Source organism: Pan paniscus, chromosome 9 (genome assembly GCF_029289425.2).
Source record: "Pan paniscus chromosome 9, NHGRI_mPanPan1-v2.0_pri, whole genome shotgun sequence".
NCBI classification, from domain to species: Eukaryota; Metazoa; Chordata; class Mammalia; order Primates; family Hominidae; genus Pan; species Pan paniscus.
In genome coordinates, this window is record NC_073258.2 from 21528646 (window position 1) to 21547859 (window position 19214).

Sequence of the window (19214 nt, forward strand, 5' to 3'; positions counted from 1 at the left end):
TAATGAGGTCCAATAGACATGAGCTGAGACTTGCATACACTAGCAGTGTGACCATGGACTTGTTGCTTTAATCCCTGTGAGCCTCAGTTGTAGCTCATAGATATGATACATTTAAAACGTATAACCCTGTCTACATATAGTAAACATGTAGGAAATAGATACTATGATGCTCCTTTAAGACCCTAGCCAGGGAAAGCACTTGTCAATTCTCAAGGTGCAGTTCTTCCCATAACAAACGGGTCAAAGAGATGCGCACTTAACACACTGGAACTTGTCCCTTCTCTTGGAGCTCCTGGGGGTTCTCCAGGTGTGGAGGACATTAGAATCCTTACTGCTGTTTTCCTGTCCCTGGAGCTGGGCCATCCAAGAAGTATGTTAAGAGAGCTGGTACAGACCCACCTCTGTGTAGAGCAGGAAGCGTGGGACAGATGCTGGTCACACCAGGGCCCCTAGGCGCCTACCTTTCATTTCTAATCTCGTGGAGTGTGGTAGGAAGCACATCGGACTTAGCTAGGTGTTCTTGGCCAAGCAACAACCTCTCCAAAGCCAATTTTACTTCTGCAAAAGTGGAGCAATCTCAAGGGTCAAAATGGGGGACAGAATGTAGAAACATTCTATAAACTTTGCATATCTAACGGAACCCAGCATGGATACTCTTTACTAAGAATTTGCCTCTGTGATTAGGTAAATTTTCATTTTCTCCCAACAGTGCTTTAACCAGCCAAATGAAAATGCTAACTATATTTTAGAAAAGTTTTAATTTGAACAACTTATGATTAAAAATACATTTTATAAATAATTTTTCCATAGACTTGATTGAGGATTGTTGCAAACTTTACAAAAAGATACACTGCAACAACAGATTAAAGAAATTACAAAAAATATAGCTATACCCCTATTTAAAAATACAACATTATACATCACACAGCATTTTCTTTGTGCAAAATGTTTAAGGGAATGCTGTGTTAGGCATGTCAAGCATATTTACTTAGAGGGAAGTAAACTTTAATACAGTTACTTTGCATAATAGTATAGGCATAGCTAAAATAATGGATTTTTCCCCCTAGAAGTTAATATATCTTAGAGTTCAACATTTTACTTTTATTTTGTAGGATTGAAAGCTAAACTTAGCTTTATACAAATGTGTGTGTGTGTGTGTGTGTATATATATATATATATATGTATGAAAACAAGTATCTGATTTCACATTGAACAAATCCCCAACGTATTTACAGTATTTTCAGAGACTGTGTTCTCCAAATCAGTCTGTGTACATTTTCTCTATTAAACAACTCTTTAGAAAATTAAACTAAGCCAACATCTGTTGATTAATGGACATCCTCTGTTGAGACTTCCAGTTTTCGCTGTGGGACAAAGAGAGTTCCTAAGGAGGTTTTATTAGCACCCTCAAAATCCATGCAGGATGAGCTGGTTGGCTTGGTGGGTCCACCTGGGGTACGGAAGAAACTTTCGGCCACTAATTGTGACCCTTTGGGTGTCACAGGAACAGGCTGATTGGAAGGAGAAGAATGGACAAAAGAAGTCAACCACACACAGGTACATAGTCTTACCAGACTTGGAAGATTGGGCTGGATGAATGTATTGCACATTGGGAAACTGGCGTATCTTGAAATTGGCGAGGGAAGCTTTGGTGAGTTTTACATTCTCAATTATTTTTGTTAGGGGAGAGACAAAAATCTCATGATAACCCAGTAATTTGGATGCCTTGGACACTCTTCCTGGGTTCTGGAAGAAACGTAGGCCTTCAATCTCCTGACTTTCCCATCCTTTCCCTCTCCAAAGAGGAAAAGCAAAAGCAAATCTCTTATGACACGGATACTTGGGGCTTAGTAATTCCAGGAAAAATTAAATTAAGTAGAAAGCCTCTCACCTGTTGTGCCCCTGTCACAGCAACTGATTGTCCATTTGGCTGGCTCTGGCCTGGGACTGGTGAGTCATAGTTGGTGGCCCTTCCTTGCTGAGTGCCTGCATTTTCTGGTACGACATTAACAGACTCTATTCTTGGAGACACAGGAACGATTCCAGGCCCAGGGCTGGCAGACAACTGCACATTGGGTGAGATGAGTCCCAAGTGCTGCAGGGTGAAGTTTACAATGGCTGAGCTTGGGTTCTGGATGGGAACAGGGTGGCTTGAAGCAAGAGCTGGGCTGTTCCCGACAGGTACAGCTGCCACGGAAGTTGGTGAGACCATTAGCTTCAACGGTGTTACATGAAAAGAGGGAAAATTAACAGCAGTGAGTTCAGATGATGTCACTGGAATAACACCTGGAAGGAAAAGGGGGAAGATATCTTAAAAGCACAGGCATTTATCCAAGAAGTTGACAAGGCTTAAGTGAACTTGAGACCGGCCCACATCTGGTTAGTGTTTTATGTGCACTCACCTGCAATTGGGGAGCTGTAAATCCTGTGGTTTGGTGAAAGAGCACCTGAGTTTTCTTTACCAGACAAAATGGACTCCGCCCCCAGGGATGAGCACTGGGTGAGAGGGATTAGGTATCCTGATGGGAACAAGGTCTAGAAAACAAGGAGGAAGGGTTTATTTTACACACACATACAGGAAGAAAAATGGCCACGTGCCTCTTTCAGGACTAATATCCCTTGGTGGTTGCCTCATTGGACCAAAGCCTCCAGCGGAGTGGGCTGCAGGCAGGCTGGTCACCTGACTCCTAGAGAATACCCTCCCACCCTTTCCAATGCTTGCCCCAAATAATACAGAACGTTTCTTAAATGCCACCTGTGGTCTTAGGACACCTTTGGATGATGGCACTGACCCTGCTTAGGGGTAAGGATTCATCCAGCACGCCACTCTTAAACTGATAACCTAACTCTTGCTACTGGACTCCTTGGTATGATGTAGTAGTAATTGATTGTTCTTGAATTATATAGAACGGTATTTCCCAAAGGGCATTCTGAGGGACCTGAGGTCCATGGGTTGCAAACAGGCATTACCTGATTCTTAGTCAAATATAATTGGAAAATACTGAATTAAACAAAGTCAAATGGTGTCTTTATTAGAGAATTTCCAAGAGATTTTAATGGTGGCATGCCTTAAAATTCTCCAAGTGGGGCACACAGCAGGTAGCATTTCCCAAACTATTTGGCAACTATATTTTCAGTAGGCAATTAAGGAGGACTAGTATTCCAAGGAAACACTTTTAATGACATTGATTTAGAGAAAGGGGGCTAAACTATTGGCCATGTGCCAATTCCCACTCCCTGCCTGTTTTTATAAATAAAGTTTCATTGGAACACAATCATACTCATTCATTTATGTACTGCCTATAGCAACTTTCCTGCTACAATGGCAGAGTTGACTAGGTGCGACAGAGCCCATATGGCCTTAAAACCCAAAAAATGCCTACTATCTGGCCCTTTAAAGAATGTTTGCTGGCCCCTGATTTAAAACAGAAATTATATAAGTAAAGATTTCTTTCTAGTACTGCTTGCTCTAATGATAACAAGCAGTCTTAAAATACGCAAAGTACACCAGAGTTAAAAAAATTACAAATAAGAGCACTGATTAATTCATATTAGAGACGCACATGCCATTGAGCAAAAGCTTTAGGCAATAAAGTTATATGGCAACTAGAAAAGGCCCAAGGGTAGGGTTGCATGTACCTCCCAACATGCCTGTTAGATCACTGTACTTTTCCAAACAGAAAAAGTTTACATGGGTGCCTGAACTGCATGAAAAGTCTGCTTTAGCCTTACCATGAGCGGGACTGGCAAAAGCTAAAAACTGGTCTTATAAACTAGGGACCTCCTTTTTTCTTCCTTCAGACCTTTCTTCTCTCCATTGTCAAAACAAGTTTAATCTAGTTGTTAATAGGTCTTTTCCTTGGGAACCAGGAAATTCAGAATCCACAAAGCTATAAGTATACTACAAGCTTTTAATTTTGTTTCTTAGGTACTTGGTCCCACTCAAAATCTCTACTAGTAGGTGCCTTGAAAACTGCAGGAAGAGAGAATTTTTAAGGGGCAAATTTAGGTGCTTTATGAAGACCTGCTCTCTATTAGCTTTAGTTATATTCTCTCATGGTACAAATTATTCTGATTGCTGGTTTAACTCTTTCAAGTCTTCAGTAAAACCCACAATAATAGAATAATAATTTTTAAATTTCCAACAAACTATATTCATTATAGAATCTTTTAACCTATAATGCCAATTCCCTTTTTTATAAAATAATTAGAACTATTAAATTGCCGAATGAATCTGACATATTTGAACTTGAACTCTTCTAGCCTACAGTAGCCCTTCCACCCCTTCCTCCTATCATGTCATCTTCATTCCTATCATTCACTACCTGATGTTTGTGTTTATTTGCATATTTATCTTCTTTCCACCCCTAGAAGTATAAATTCTCAGTAAAAATTTGTTGAATGAATTAACACATGAATCTCTCATTGTCTTTGTTTTGCTCAGGCCATACTAAAATGAAATGGTTAAAGTGGGCTGGGCATGATGGCAAATGCCTGTGATCTCAGCACTTTGGGAAGCCAAGGCAGGCAGACTGCTTGAGCTCAGGAGTTCGAGACCAGGCTGAGCAACATGGCGAAACCCCGTCTCCACAAAAAATAAAAAATTAGCCGGGCATGGCAGCACACCTGTAGTCTAAGGTACTTGGGAGACTGAGGTGGGAGGATCACTTAAGCCTTGGAGGTCGAGGCTGCAGTGAGCTAAAATCATGCCACTGCACTCCATTCTGGGTGACAGAGTAAGACCCTGTCTCAAAAGAAAAAAGAAATGGTTAGAGTTGCAGAGATATAAAAAAGAAGCAGGAGTATATGGAAAATCTCTCCACTGAAAATCCTAATCCTGAATAACTATGTAAGCAAAAGAAGACCATTATTAAATCATACCCATTGGCCAAAAGAAGTTATGGACTTCCCAGAATATTGAAACCTTGTGATTTCCCACTTGGCATATACATTAAATACAAAAGGATACTATGTAAGATAATAGATGTTTTGAATGGTTACCATGAGGCCATCCTCAGGGAAGATCTGACAAACTCTAAGCTTCCTCTTTAATAACAACGTAACAGATAATACCTTTCAGCTTATAACACGTCTTAAAAGGATCAAACCCTTTTATGTGTATCATCATGGAATAAATTCACTTAACCCCACAAAAACTATCATATGCCCACAGGCAAGTACCCAAAAGCAACTGCCACCAAAGGCAGGTGCTGGGTTAGATTTGATCCAGAGCACAGTGCTTTATATCCAGTAGGTGATGAGGAAAAACTGGTGGAATAAATTCTTTACCGATGCAGAAAAATAAGACATAGAGAAGTAAAATAGCTTGTATTAAGAGCGGGGGCAAAATGAGAGATTAACTTTTACTTGCACATTTAGTGGTATTTATCGGATGATACAGTAATGTCTCTCATATATAATTGTCCTAAGGGAGAAAAATGAGATACTGTATGTAAAAGTATCTATTATGTCTGCTATATGTGGGTAGGCATCGAATAAATATTAATTCCCTCCTGAACTAATCTCCACTTAGGAAAAAAATTTGTCTAGCATGTCAAAATCTCTAGAAACCAATACATGAACTATATCTACAGTTTGCCAAGGTCAGTTTGATTTTTCTATTTACATGAAATAGAAATTTTGATTTAAATTTTAGGTAGAAAGTAAAAACGGGGAGCAATTTATCTTCTAGGCAACAGATGCCAGTTACATGACATCAAACAAACATTAGGTAATGACTCAGAAAGCAGGAGTTACAGGAACCCTATGCATCCACACGTTCATTTGGGGTTACGTCTGCTTGTAAATTATTTAAGACTTTCATGACAGGTGTTTGCATTCCAGTGTGTGATGGAGAAATGGACTTAAGGACAACCACCCATGGTACTTTAAAAAGAGAGCAAATAATCCCTTCCTCCAAAGGTTAAAAATGTCCCTGCCTTCATCCCAGCCAGGGGATTAGCTGTTGAGGGCCTCACTTGGATTATGGGATGCTAAGGAACAGTTCCTTGTCTTCTGAGAGAATGCTCTTCGGTAAATTTCACAAGCCACCAATCTTACTGTAATAGACTAGGGAATTCCTAAAGCTTTGTGCAGTTCAAGGCTGTACTTACTGTGGAGACATTTTCAAGTCCTTTTAGGTCCTCTTTAAATTTCTTTTTGGAACCACTGTCCTCGAGCATGCTTGCCCTCTTTGAGCCTCTTTCTCCAGCTGGCTCCCTGGTTCGGCTCTTTGCCCCTTGCCTCTCTGGTGCTGGCAGCAAGCTTCCAGGCCTGGTAGAGGCACTGGCCTTTGAGGTATCATTGGCTGCCTTCTCAGTGGTGGCATCTGTGGAGTCTTTTGATCCAGTAGCTTTAGAAGAGTGGGTGGTGCACACCGTTGGGCTCAGGCCTTGGGGTGGCGTCACACTTTGGTGGGCTTGAGTGGGCTGCAGGTAGATGGCATAGGATGGGCCTGAAGGGGCCTGAGGTAGGATCAGGGGCACTGCTGATGACAAGGGGCTGGGGATCAGGGGAACCATTCCCAGGGGCTGGATGAGGGACGGTGCTGTCAGCTCCATCTCAGCATTCACTGGGGGGTCCAGAGGGGCTACTGGTTTGCAGGGTCCAGATCTTGCCAGCTGTACTTTCACTTTCTGTCTGGATTCACTGAAAGACAAGATTTAATACACGACATGATGGATATACATTTTTTCTGAACTGTTCTACCGCTTTAAGCCTCATATTGAAGCCACGCTTTTATGGAACATGCAGATAATTTCTGTAATGAGTGAGTATGAGATACAGAAAAGATTAGCTCTCCAGTTCAAGGCTAGGGCTTCTTCTCACATAAAATAAGTAATCCTAACAATGTAATGTAAAAGTAATTCATCCTGTTATTAAAGAGCATTGCCAACCTACCTTGATTGCTCTTCTAACTGCATTTTACAAATAGCTGCGAGCTGAGCCATTTTACTTGGGAAGGGTGCAGAATTCTGAGAACTCTCAGCTGGTAAAATAGAAAGGAAGAGAGCATCGATCAAAGCTAAAGAACAAATGTTCACACAGATGAAACCTCACTGAAGTCAGAGGAACAGAAAGTGTGCACCTCCCCTCAAAGTTGCATAGCGATTAAACAATAAACCCCACAAATGACTTTTTAAATTTATACATTAGTTAGGCTTCAAGAGGGTTTGGGTATATAGATATTGAAATAATTCTCTGATAACTATTGCAAGGATCAAGTAAGCTGAAAAAATGAGATAAAAGGGAATTCTTCCTAGCAGATCCCTGACATTCCTGAAAACATACCTTTGTTGGTCTTGATAGGGCTACTGGGCGCAGAATTTATCTTTCTCCGATCACTTTCTATACTCTTTACCAATTTGATAAGAGATGGGTGTCGAGTAAAGTTTGGTTTCCCACGTGTGGAAAAGAGGTTTTTGGCACAGTTCTCTTTTGAAGACCGTCTCACCTCCAAATCAGAGGGAGTAAAATGAATGACTGGGCTGGAGCCTGAAACAGAAAACGTCTGTGTATTAAAACCTGGATGGCTCAGTTTGCTTTTGGGATATGAAATAAAACAATTTTAGGAATAAAAGTGGCAAGTTACAGAGCACCGACCATGTGCCTATCACTGTTCTAAGGGCTTTACAGAGAAAGCCTTGTTTATCTTATTAAATGGATTCTGAGACACAATATTTCCTACATTAGCATTTCTGAAACTGCACTATATCTTATAACCAGTGGTGTTCTAGAGTGTAGTTATTAGTGATTTTTCTTTCTTAGTGATATAGAAAGAATTGTGCATCTTACAATCAGTGAAGTCTTAGATCTGATGAAATATGGGTGATCCTCACAGCTCCATGAGGTAACTGTTCCTCAAGAAATGCAGCCCTGTGTCGGAGATGAGAGCTCTGACCCACACAGACATTAACCTACTGGCTCAAGGTCTGTCAACTGGGAGCATGTGGGCCTGGGATATGAACCTGGTCAATATGGCCCTGGAACTTTCACTCCAAATTCCTGCACCAAAGGACCTCTCTCTGAGATTATACCAAAATCACAGTAACTCCACTGAGGTGCCATTGTTCTTCCCATTTCACCAATGAGAAAACTAATCCTCGAAGAAGTAGCTTGTCTCAGGCCGCAAAGCCAGAGTGGCAGGGCTGGGAATGGAACCTAAGTTTCCCTCTGTCTTCATGGCCCACGTTCTTGTCATTTTCAATGATTCTGGGTGGGGATCTTTGGTAGAACGCAAAATGTCAGCATCGCAGAGTTAAGATGAAGGCTAGAAATATCTACTTTGATACCAGAGTGAACTCATTTCATATTCTCGATGGGCACAGGTTCTGTTGTGGTCACTGTGCTGCATAGCAGCAATAGTGTTTTATGCTTTGTGGTGCTTTCAACTTTCCGAATCCTTTCACATACAGATTCTACTTCTTGAACACAGGGTGGGAGATTGTTATGGATCTTGGTTAGCTGATGGAGCCAGTAGCCAAACTTTCTATATTGCCATTCATCTTGAATCATCTTTTCAATCATATATATCTTTTCCATGTGGGGCGGTGAGTAGGAAGGGGAAGGGAAAATATCTCCCAATGTGCATTAATTCAAAATAATAAAGCAGGATAAAGAAAATGTGGTACATATACACCATGGAATACTATGCAGCCATAAAAAGAAATGAGATCACGTCCTCTGCGGGACATGGATGGAGCTGGAAGCCATCATCCTCAGCAAACTAACATAGGAATAGAAAATCGAACACTGCATGTTCTCACTCGTAAGTGGGAGTTGAACAATGAGAACACATGGACACAGGGAGGGGAACAACACACACCGGAAATTAAAAATTAGAAAAACACACACACAAATAATAAAGCAAAGGGTGAAATAAAAAAATACATACCACTGGTATTTGGACTGATTTCTGGGCCGGTCCATTTGAAAGCTGGTTTTCGGCCTCTTTCCTCTGTAACATGAACTTTCTTGATAAGATCCAGGCTACTCAGAACATTAGCTATATCATACAACCTCCTAATTTTTGCTGGGAAAAAAAGTACATATACCACTTAATGGAATAATGAAAAGATCAAAGAATTTTCCTTCAGAAGGACTTCATGTATATTCTAAGAGCTGTCTTAACCATCAATGTCAGACAGAGAAACATCTGCCTCCTTTTAAGTTCTTCTGGTGATACAACTTTAATTAAGATAAAAAAGTTGTAAATATTTAAAAGACTCAATTACTGCTAGTACTCAATGTTGAAATGACAATAGCATATGTTGACAAAGGAAAAACGACTTGATGAGATCACCCTATCTGAAACTATGTTACAGACTGTTTCAAAAATAAAGTCACCATTCCTGGGTATCTTCTAATGAGGATTCAGAAGAATTTTATGAACAGAGAAGTAAAAGTATCTGTGATAAATGTCTTACTTTTCTGCTTGTAATAGCTTATAACAAAATTTATTTACTATGGCAGCATGGAAAATTCTGTACTCCATCAACATGTGTAATTTTTTAATACTGTCTATGTAACATGCAAAACATAGATCTGTGAACTTGACAAACCTCACATATCTTAAAGAGTTTTGTTACAAAAAGACCGTTTTTTACTGCCATCTTGATAGTACAAATTACAAATCGAGTCTCCTTCCTAGCCGTATCAGAAGGTTCTGAATTCCCTGGGGATTCAGTAACTTACACCTCTGCAGTTCCTGGAATAGTTTTCAAGGCTATGACTAACCAGTGAAACAAAGATGAAAACTATCCGGTGACTCACAAAAGGCAAGGAAACCCTCAGTAGTATCAGGACGTGTTTTCTGAAATTGCAGATCTCCCGATCTCCCGAGCCAAGTGCTCCTCCCCATCCTCTGAGCACTTCTTTCCACACCCTTCCTGCAAAGTCTGGTGTAACGGTGAGGGCATAGCTCTTTTGTTAGGAATCCAATCTACAGTCCCTTCCCAATTTTGAGCAGGTAATCTAGCTAAAACCATTCTTTCAAAATGGCAGACGACCTGTGCTGCATGTCACTTCTGGGGACAATTTTATGAGTCATTTATAAACCCTCTATAATCAGCATCAGTGGAAGGAGACCAGGGTGCAGACCCACTTTACAATTTACTCTCATTTAGAGCTTACACAGAACAGATTCTTCTAGTGTTTACTTTTTTTTTTTTTCTTGAGACGGAGTCTTGCTCTGTCCCCCAGGCTGGAGTGCAGTGGCGCGATCTCGGCTCACTGCAAGCGCCGCCTCCCAGGTTCACGCCATTCTCCTGCCTCAGCCTCCTGAGTAACTGGGACTACAGGTGCCCGCCACCACGCCCGGCTAATTTTTTTGTATTTTTAGTAGAGACGGGGTTTCACTGTGTTAGCCAGGATGGTCTGGATCTCCTGACCTCATGATCCGCCCTCCTCGGCCTCCCAAAGTGCTGAGATTACAGGCTTCAGCCACCGCGCCTCGCCGTGTTTACTTTTGAGAACAATGTTACAATATCAAATCAAGCAATGTGTCAAATAAGAGTAGTGATACTTGGCCAGGCGCAGTGGCTCAGGCCTGTAATTCCAGCACTTTGGGAGGCCGAGGTGGGTGGATCACGAGGTCAAGAGATCGAGATCCTCCTGGCCAACATGGTGAAACCCCGTCTCCACTAAAAATATAAAAATTAGCCGGGCGTGGTGGCGCGCACCTGTAATCCCAGCTACTCCGGAGGCTGAGGCAGGAGAATTGCTGGAACCCGGGAGGCGGATGTTGCAGTGAACCTAGAGCTCGCCACTGCACTCCAGCCTAGCAAAAGAGCGAGACTCCGTCTAAAAAAAAAAAAAGAGTAGTGATACTTATGTATCATAACAAGTTAGCTAAATCAATATTATCATGGCTTCTGGGGAGAAGTGAAGATATAAAAACATAATTAGAGAAGATCTGTTTATGCACCTATGTTTCCTAATTTGGAAATGAGTTTACGACTGAGATTTTATTGTTTAAGAATAGGTTCAAAAATCCATGGCAGTCATGACACTTACTTTTAAACTTGCTTTTATCCAAATCTTCCACATGGTCCTCCCCAATTAAAATCTTGGCAGCAACTTCTAGGCTTACTATCTGAGGCGATGACACCAAAAACAGCATCACAAATTTCTGGCTCATTACCCTTAAAGACTTGTCTTTGCGGCTGTTTACAGAAGCTTTAGAGAAGGATGAGGATTAGAGAATTAAAATTCATAAAGGGACAAGTGACTTCTAAAGTAACAAGGCTAAAAATACTACCACCTGATCATACAGCTGACAACTGTGGCATCTGAACATTAAAGGCAGCAGTAGCTTTAGAGCCGTGTTCTCCACAGAACCTTTTCCTTAGACAGAGGACAAATGCCATGCCGCCTGGAGTTTTCACTACCATCTCTCACCTGCCCGAAATTCCACTCCAGGGAGTTCCACAAAACACATGTCTGGGTGTCCATTTGGGCCAGTGTTTGATTTGATGATATGATCCTCTATACTGTAACTCTTAATAAAGTCAAACTCTTGCTCATATTCTTTCTTTTTGATCATCATAATCTGCTCGGCGTACTTATTCTCCTCCCCGACGCTCTTCAAGGTGCCAAGGGTTTTGTTGAGATTGTGTCGCCCGTGCCAAGTGTACCTGTTTTTGGCGAGGCGGCTCACCATATGTAAACTCTCTAGGACGTTCACGATATCGTAAATGCGTCGACGTTCAACATCTACAAAGAATGTGCAATTGTGTGTTACAGATTTTTGTAACGTGTTTAGAATTGAATAGCTTTTTCTTCCATGGTTTATTAGTCAGTAGGTCCTGGATAATATCACTTTCCTAACTGTAAGTGAACATACTCAACAAATACTGTGAAGGTGAGAAAGACATGTGCTTGCTTTCCAAGGGCACAAATCATATGAATTAGAAAGGCAACATTTAATGAGGGCCTAAGATGTGCTACACAGCTTTAGGAAGTTTTCACCCTAAACTTGTGAAGTAGGTATTATGATCTGCACTTTAAAAAGGATGAGAAAGGCCGGGCGCGGTGGCTCACGCCTGTAATCCCAGCACCTTGGGAGGCCGAGGCGGGCGGATCACGAGGTCAGGAGATGGAGACCATCCTGGCTAACATGGTGAAACCCAGTCTCTACTAAAAATACAAAAAAATTAGCCGGGTGTGGTGGCAGGTGCCTGTAGTCCCAGCTACTCAGGAGGCTGAGGCAGGAGAATGGCGTGAACCCGGGAGAAGGAGCTTGCAGTGAGCCGAGATCGCGCCACAGCACTCCAGCCTGGGCGAAAGAGCGAGACTCCGTCTCAAAAAACAAAACAAAACAAAACAAAAACGATGAGAAAACAGAGGCTCAGACCAGCTAAGTAGCTCACCCCAAAAGAGCTAGCAAGTAGCAAACCAAGTCTTTAAAACTCTACATCTCACACCTTCCAACCGCTTCCAATACAAACACGTACACACACACCCATCTATAATGATCATAAGATAGAAACAAAATGCTGAGATTTCAGAAAAGTATAAAAACCATGATGTAGTTTTTAAAAACTTACATAAAAATAAAATATGCCCTTTTGGGTCTAATTTTGCTTACTTTCTAGCTATCATTAACAATATGATATTAGTAATTCTGTGACTCTCATCTATCTATTTAAATTGGGTTTTCAATATTCTGTAATGTTAGAATTCTCTTCATTCAAGAAACTTAATTTCAATTTAAATATTTGATGAGATCAGCCTTTCTGGAAAAGTGATCAATAAACACTATTTTAATAAGGGTGCATCCTACTGACCTCTTGCTGTTCCTGGAACCTGCCAGATATGCACTTGCTTTGTACCGGCTGTTCCTTCTGCCTGGAACCCTTCTCCCTGATGTCCTTACAGCTCCCTACCTTGCTTCTTTCAAGTCCTTGCCCAGATGTCACGTTCTCAACGAAGCCTGATCTGACCACTTATGGCAAAGCACCTCCCCAGCACTCCTGATCCCTTGATCCTGATCTACAATTTATTTTTTCCACTATGCATGTTACCTTCTAGCATGTATTATCCTTGCTTACTTCCTAAATCCTTTACTCAGTATCTATTGCCCCACTAGAATATAGGTTCTAAGAGAGAAGAGATTTTGCCCTTTTTGTTTATGGATGTATCCCAGGCTCCTACAACATTGCCTGACACATAGTAGTAGAAGATTAATAGATATTTGCTGAATTAACAGGTATATCCTACCCAGCTACCATTAAGCATATATGAAAAGTAGATGAATCTAAACGGTATATTCTTAAAATGTGAAATAAAGTTGATATTTACAAACATGTATTAGAAGGGCAACTTTTCTTCACGGGGTGATTGCTTTGTATTAAAATGTATTATCTTGCACAGCACATCACTTCACAGGTTTAAATTAAGATACCCACATGACTCCAAAGGTACCCCAAATTCACCACGGGCCCCTTTTTAGCTCCAAATAGATTCAGGTCTTTGAACAGAGGAGTAAAAAGGGGCAGGAGGAATAACTTGTGCCCAACACAAAACATTCAGAAAACTAGTCCTCAGAATAGTGCTGAAGGTCCAGGAGTGCACAGGTCCTGTTCCCACTCACAGAAGCTGATCCTCAGCGTCAACTAGGAAGATAACCATTCATCAGCCTGATTCTTCAAGAACAGCAAGGGAGAGCAATGAAGCAAAAGTTCACAGTTGTAACTTTGTGAAACAAGTCATGAGACAATATTGCCTTTCTTTAAAGCTTCAGAGACAACTGTAGTCAGAAGCAACCTCCATTGTGACTTTTCTGCCTCCAAGATTTGCTGAAATTTGCAACTACTTGCCTTCATTCTTATATTAGAAGAGGGCTTTAGAGATAGAAAATTTCCATGCCGGCTTATTTGTGTCATTTACAAAAACTGGCTAGATGAGCGGGGGTCTGAAGGAGTTAAGTCCATAAAGCCACTTTAATTATTAATTCTTTCAGTGAGTTCTTTGCATACTTACTAAGTTCCTCTGCCACTTCGTCAAGGCAGATGTCATTATTCACAGCAGGGTTGGGATAATTAGGATATCGTGCTAAGAACTTATGACACAATAATCCTAAACTTTTCTCTTTTCGACTTGGTTGGGATTTCTCAAATTCATCTCCAGATAAGTGTTCCTACAAAGGAAAAGGTAAACAATGTCTTATTCTAAAATAAAGTTTGACAGATTTATTAGGGGCATCTGTGCTCGATGACTAACACCAACTTACACACGCTTAGCTTCAACAGCTGCAAAGTCTGGATGGGAGAAAAGGTTAGGGGGGCCAGTACATAATGCTTGGCAAACCTGAAAGGAAAGCCTGAAACGAAAATAACGCAAAGGTTCAGAATTCCCAGTGCTATATTTCTTGGGGTCCAAACCTTTCTGGTGCTCCGAAGGAAGTTAATAACAGCCTTCGGGTGGTGATGCTTTAAATTGCTGGCACTTCTCTAATAGCTACAACTCCCCCCCACCCCCAACAAATTCCCCAGCCTCCAACCAGTCCTCTGAAAACCTACGTGTATACAGTCTTTGGCCTCAGGTAATCCACTTCTGTTGTCAAACAAACCCCTTTTCTGATCTCTGTTGCGGATCTCAGGGCTCACAGCACTGATGAGCATTTTCAGGTTGGCTGTCGGTGTCCACGGCTCTCCCTGAGAGCCTTCCTTGGGCTTGGTAGGTGTGGTTAAAGGGGCAAAGTCAGGCTGGATCTCTGCCAACACGATATTTGCTGTGGTGGATTCTTTCAGAGGTGTTTTCGTTAGTCCCCTTTTATGTGGCTCACAAAAGAGATTTTCCTGGTTTAAAAAATGTAAATAATTAAATCCATGGTAAAACAGGATTTATCAGACAGCTTGGATTCTAGAAATTGCATAACGAATAGAGTCATGCCAAGGAAAAAATGTCTAATGAGATTGTAGAGTTGAGGAAATTAATAACTGTATTCTAATGGTCATGTGATGTGTATTGTCAATTCTAATAATTACATTTCCCATTTTTAATTTTGCAATAAGGCATAAATGTTTTCACCTTATGTTTCAACCACTGAAAAAACAACTTTAGTTAGGACTTATAATTTTAATTGTATTTTGAAATAGTTTTAGATTTAGAGAAGAGAAGCAAAGACAGTATAGAGTTCCCAAATGTCCTTCACTCAGCTTCCCCTAATTGGACTGACAATGTTAAATGATCAAACTCCTAGAAATGACTTTTGTTTACTCATGGCACTGTAATAAGTAAAGGCCTACAGGGCAGAAATTCTTATCCACCTAGCATAATGGCTGCATGCAGTGGGTGCTAAATAAAATACCACTGAAGAGTCAGAGAAACAAGGAGACAAGAGTGAGGGATAGCATATGGTCAGATTTATCAGGGAAATCTAGAGTGTCCAACAGCAGGATTTCTGACCAGAAAAGTCTGCTCTTTGAACATCCACTCCCTCATTTTACAGATAGAGAAAATGGGGCCCAGAGAAGTAAAATGATTAGGTTGGTGCAAAAGTAATTGTGGCTTTTGCTATTGAAAGTAATGGCAAAAACAGCAATTATGTTTGCATCAACCTAACAGCTACCTAAGACCACAAAGCTAGATCCTGGCAGAAGCAGGATAGCCACTGAGACAAAAGGGCAAATTAACAGCAGTTCATAAATAAGGCTAATGGAGACTATGTTCCTTCCAGTTTTGGACACCAGGGACTTCACACACTACTCCCATCTTTATCTATTTTAAAGAAAATGCTTGGAACAGCAATAAGTAAAATAATAGGCAGACCAAATAACTTTAAGAATATGGACAAATGGGACATGTTGTGACATCTTGGGTTTATCAAGTGCATTTCCGTTTGTATGTTCATGGAATCCTGCATTCTTAGCTCGCAGAAGAGAAGATGCAGGCTGAGGGAGGTCACACAGGAGTGGAACCCGGATATTTTCACTCCAAGTATGGTGCTCTTCTTACATGGAAGTCAGTGTGGTGGACCCAACAGGAGCTCCTTGCCAGTGTGTGCATCTGAGATGTGCTGATCTGAGAATAGGCTTTTTCTTTGCCTCAGATTATCAGAAGCAATAGTAATTCTCTTATTTGACTAACATCTAGAACTATTAGGAAATGTGCATGTAAGTTCACTTTTTTAAACCTATTAGTAGTTGGACACCCCCCACAGACAATTCTTTTGTAATTTTACAAAATGTTTGCCCCCTAAACAGAGCATTTTGCAGACCCCATAAATAAGCTGCCAATTTGGTAAAAAATTATCTTAAAAAGAAATTCAGTCTCCAATCATGTCAAATGCCCTTTCTGAATTCCAAGTTGTTCAAGAATCCTCAGAAATGTTGTAATGAAACTAACGAATTTTTGAAGAGGGGTAGGTTTGCCCCTTTACACTCTTTCTAGTTTTTAATGATTTGGTAGCTGTCTCAGACATAAAGAGAGAAAAGGTATTTTTAAGAATAATAAAATTTGTTAGTTTCATTACAACATTTCTCAGGATTCTTGAACAACTGGAATTCAGAAAGCGCATTTGACATGATTGGAGACTGAATTTCTTTTTAAGATAATTTTCATTTTTAAAACTATATTAATTAAATTAGTATATATTTTAAACTATATATTTTTGAAACTATAAGATAAGGTTCATTTTTTCCAGGTTTTTACAGAGGCTAACCAAGGATGTGGCATTAAGAAAACACATTGGATAGGGAAAAATTATGGAGTTAAATCAGGATGATACTGAATTTAAAATTGCAATGATGAATACTGAAGTTATAAAGTACCTTTTCATTCTCCATTCTGTAAATTCCTCATACATTTAGAATTTAAAAATGAAAAATCTGGAGTTCCTCCCCAAATCCCGATGGTTCAAGTAGTCCAATCAATTGTACTAAAAGTTTTAATATCCTTAAAGAAAAAAGGAAATAGAAAAAGTTAGAGAAAAACAAGAACCAAAAGATCTGTTGAAAATTCCTTCACGGACAAGAGGCTACGGAAACAAAGCCTAACGAAAAATGACAAACTAGATTTACATTTTATTCTCGACCAGAGATCGCCCCACTGAGCGGAGAACGCCAACAAATGCCAGTAAATTCCTTCAGCAAACGGATCGGCGGTCCTAAGACTTCAAGCAACCCACGGAATTTCTAGTGACAGCCCTCTCCCATCTGTAGAAAAGGCGAGCCATTCTCCGGACCCCAGCGAATACTTTAGGAAGCACCCACCTGTTCGCAGATCAGGGCTCCGGACTAAGCGCACGAGCCCAGGTCCCAGCTGAGCGCACGCGACCCCAAGTAACTGGGTACAAGTCTGCATCTAGATGCCTGGATTTCTCCCCTTACACACACGTGCACAGGCTCAGCAGTAAAGTCGTGGGAGGTCGCTTGACAGGAAAGTTCCAAATTCAGTCCCAAAGCTCCAAGTATGCAGTTGGGCATTTAAAGAGTCTTATAATTAAGACTTTTTTTTTAATTTAAAAAAGCGCTTCCTTAAAGATACAAAGCACTATTTACTCCCTGTTCGGGTGGCCAGTTCACACCACGGCGTTAGACTCCACCTTGGAAGGCTGTATTTGCCCAATAAGGCAAGCAGGTACAGTCCCCCGGCCGCCACTCGCTCGGTGCACTTCCCCCAACTTTCGGCCAAAGGCCCCTCCCCCAGGCCCTGTCCGCCCGCCGCAGTCCCGACAGTTCCCGGACAGCATCATCGTGGTTTCCAGGACAACAATTCCCGACCAATCAGAGGGCCGGAAGCGGGCCTGCGATTGGCCGACGGCGCCAGGGGCGGGGCCGGACCTTCCGCCTTCGATTTAAAAATTTGGCGCGGAAAGTCGGACCGTGGCCGGCGCCTCCCCTTAGCTGCGCGGGGACTGAGCGCGGGCAAACCCGCGCCCGGAACCACGGCATCCCCGCCCCTCCCCCTCGTTCGCCCCCGCCCCTCTGCGCGGGAGCTCAGCTCCTCCCTCACGGCCCCCGGCGAAGCGGGAGGCGGGAAACGGCCGCCGCCGCCGCCGCCGCCACCCTCCCGAGACCTCTCCCGGTGCCGTGTCGCCCGGGCGCCGCGCCCCTCTGCGTCCCGTTGACCTGTCAATCCACCTCACGGCGGGAGCCGGCGGGGGCTGAGCCGGGACTCGTCAGCACCGCTGCCCCTCTCAGGCCCGGGAGCCCGCGTACCTGGCAGTCAGTCAGTCTTTCCGCAGCGCCGAGGTGGGTGCCGGAGAGAGACGCCGGGACCGGGACTGGCGGGCCGGCTGGCGGGCAGAGGGAGCGTGACCGTCCAGGAGCAGCCAAGCCCCCGATTTGAAATTAACCCGCTCCCGGCGCGAGCCGATACCGCGGGCGGGGAGGGCCGCTCCCCTCCCCCACGCCCGCTCGCCCCGGCCCCGGCCCCCGCGCGCCAATCCGAGCCTCCCGACCGTAGCCGCCGGCGAATCGGTGCAGGCGCCGCCCTCCACTCCCGCCTCTACGGCAGAGTTGGGGGAAAAGTTCAGCAACTTTTTTTTCCTTTTTTTTTTTTTTTGCATACACCCCCTCCCCTTGCTCAAAGTTGGGGAATAAAATTTGGCCCGTCCGGGGCTCGCGGGCTGGGCCGCAGGCGCCCTGCGATTCCCCGCTTGGGGCTATCTCACCCCTGCCCAGCCCCAGGCCGGCTCACCTGCCCTCGGACTCCAGCCGGACCTCTCCGCCTTGCACCCCTGGCATGCATGATTGTGCTGCCCACCGTCTGCCCCGTGCCTCGCAGAAACTGGCGCGAGGAGGGAGAAGCTTGGCTACTGGTGCCTAAGCTCCGTGGGCGCTGGGCCTTGGCTCAGCGGTGAGAACTCAGGTGTAGGAGGAAGAGGAGGAAGGCGGAAAACCCTCCAACCCTGTCCCCGCCGTCTTTCCTCAGGGTCTCCCACCCACTCCTCCCTTTCTCTTCCCTGTTGTCTTTCCCTCTTTTTCCGGTCTCCGAGCCTCAGGCAGCTTTAGCCTGGTTCCCTGTAGAGCCCTAGCAGGGTGGGGGAGACACTTCGATCCTTCGTCCTCACTTTGCAGAACGGGACACCGAGGCCCGGGGCGGCGGCGCTGCCTCGGCTGCACCTGGATCATTTGCGCCCGCGTTGGCTCCCTTTGCTCTCCTCTGCCTTAGACTTTTCTGCGGACTGGTGCTGAGTGTTGCCCAACCGCGCCGAGATCTGGGCGCCGGTCTCTCGATCTGGACTCGGTTTGGCTCGTCCTCCTCTGTAA

The 19214-nt window shown here is 43.1% G+C and overlaps 1 protein-coding gene across 2 annotated transcripts; it reads right to left on the reverse strand.

Moving 5' to 3' along the window:
• Positions 1-739: 739 nt before the first annotated feature.
• E2F8 (E2F transcription factor 8) lies at positions 740-18353 on the reverse strand. 2 transcript variants are annotated; one of them, XM_008955916.5, is made up of 13 exons: positions 18162-18353; positions 16773-16896; positions 14520-14798; positions 13981-14137; positions 11398-11712; positions 11014-11175; positions 8894-9031; positions 7291-7494; positions 6901-6988; positions 6114-6648; positions 2403-2535; positions 1892-2286; positions 740-1511 (listed from the first exon to the last, which is right to left on the reverse strand). In XM_008955916.5, exons 2-13 carry the CDS (start codon positions 16785-16787, stop codon positions 1329-1331), a joined length of 2604 nt encoding a protein of 867 aa, XP_008954164.3. In that variant the 5' UTR covers positions 16788-16896; positions 18162-18353; the 3' UTR covers positions 740-1328. The 2 variants fall into 2 exon arrangements, with proteins under 2 accessions (XP_008954164.3, XP_003830513.3); XM_003830465.5 differs by lacking the exon at positions 18162-18353 and adding an exon at positions 17214-17683.
• Positions 18354-19214: the final 861 nt, after the last annotated feature.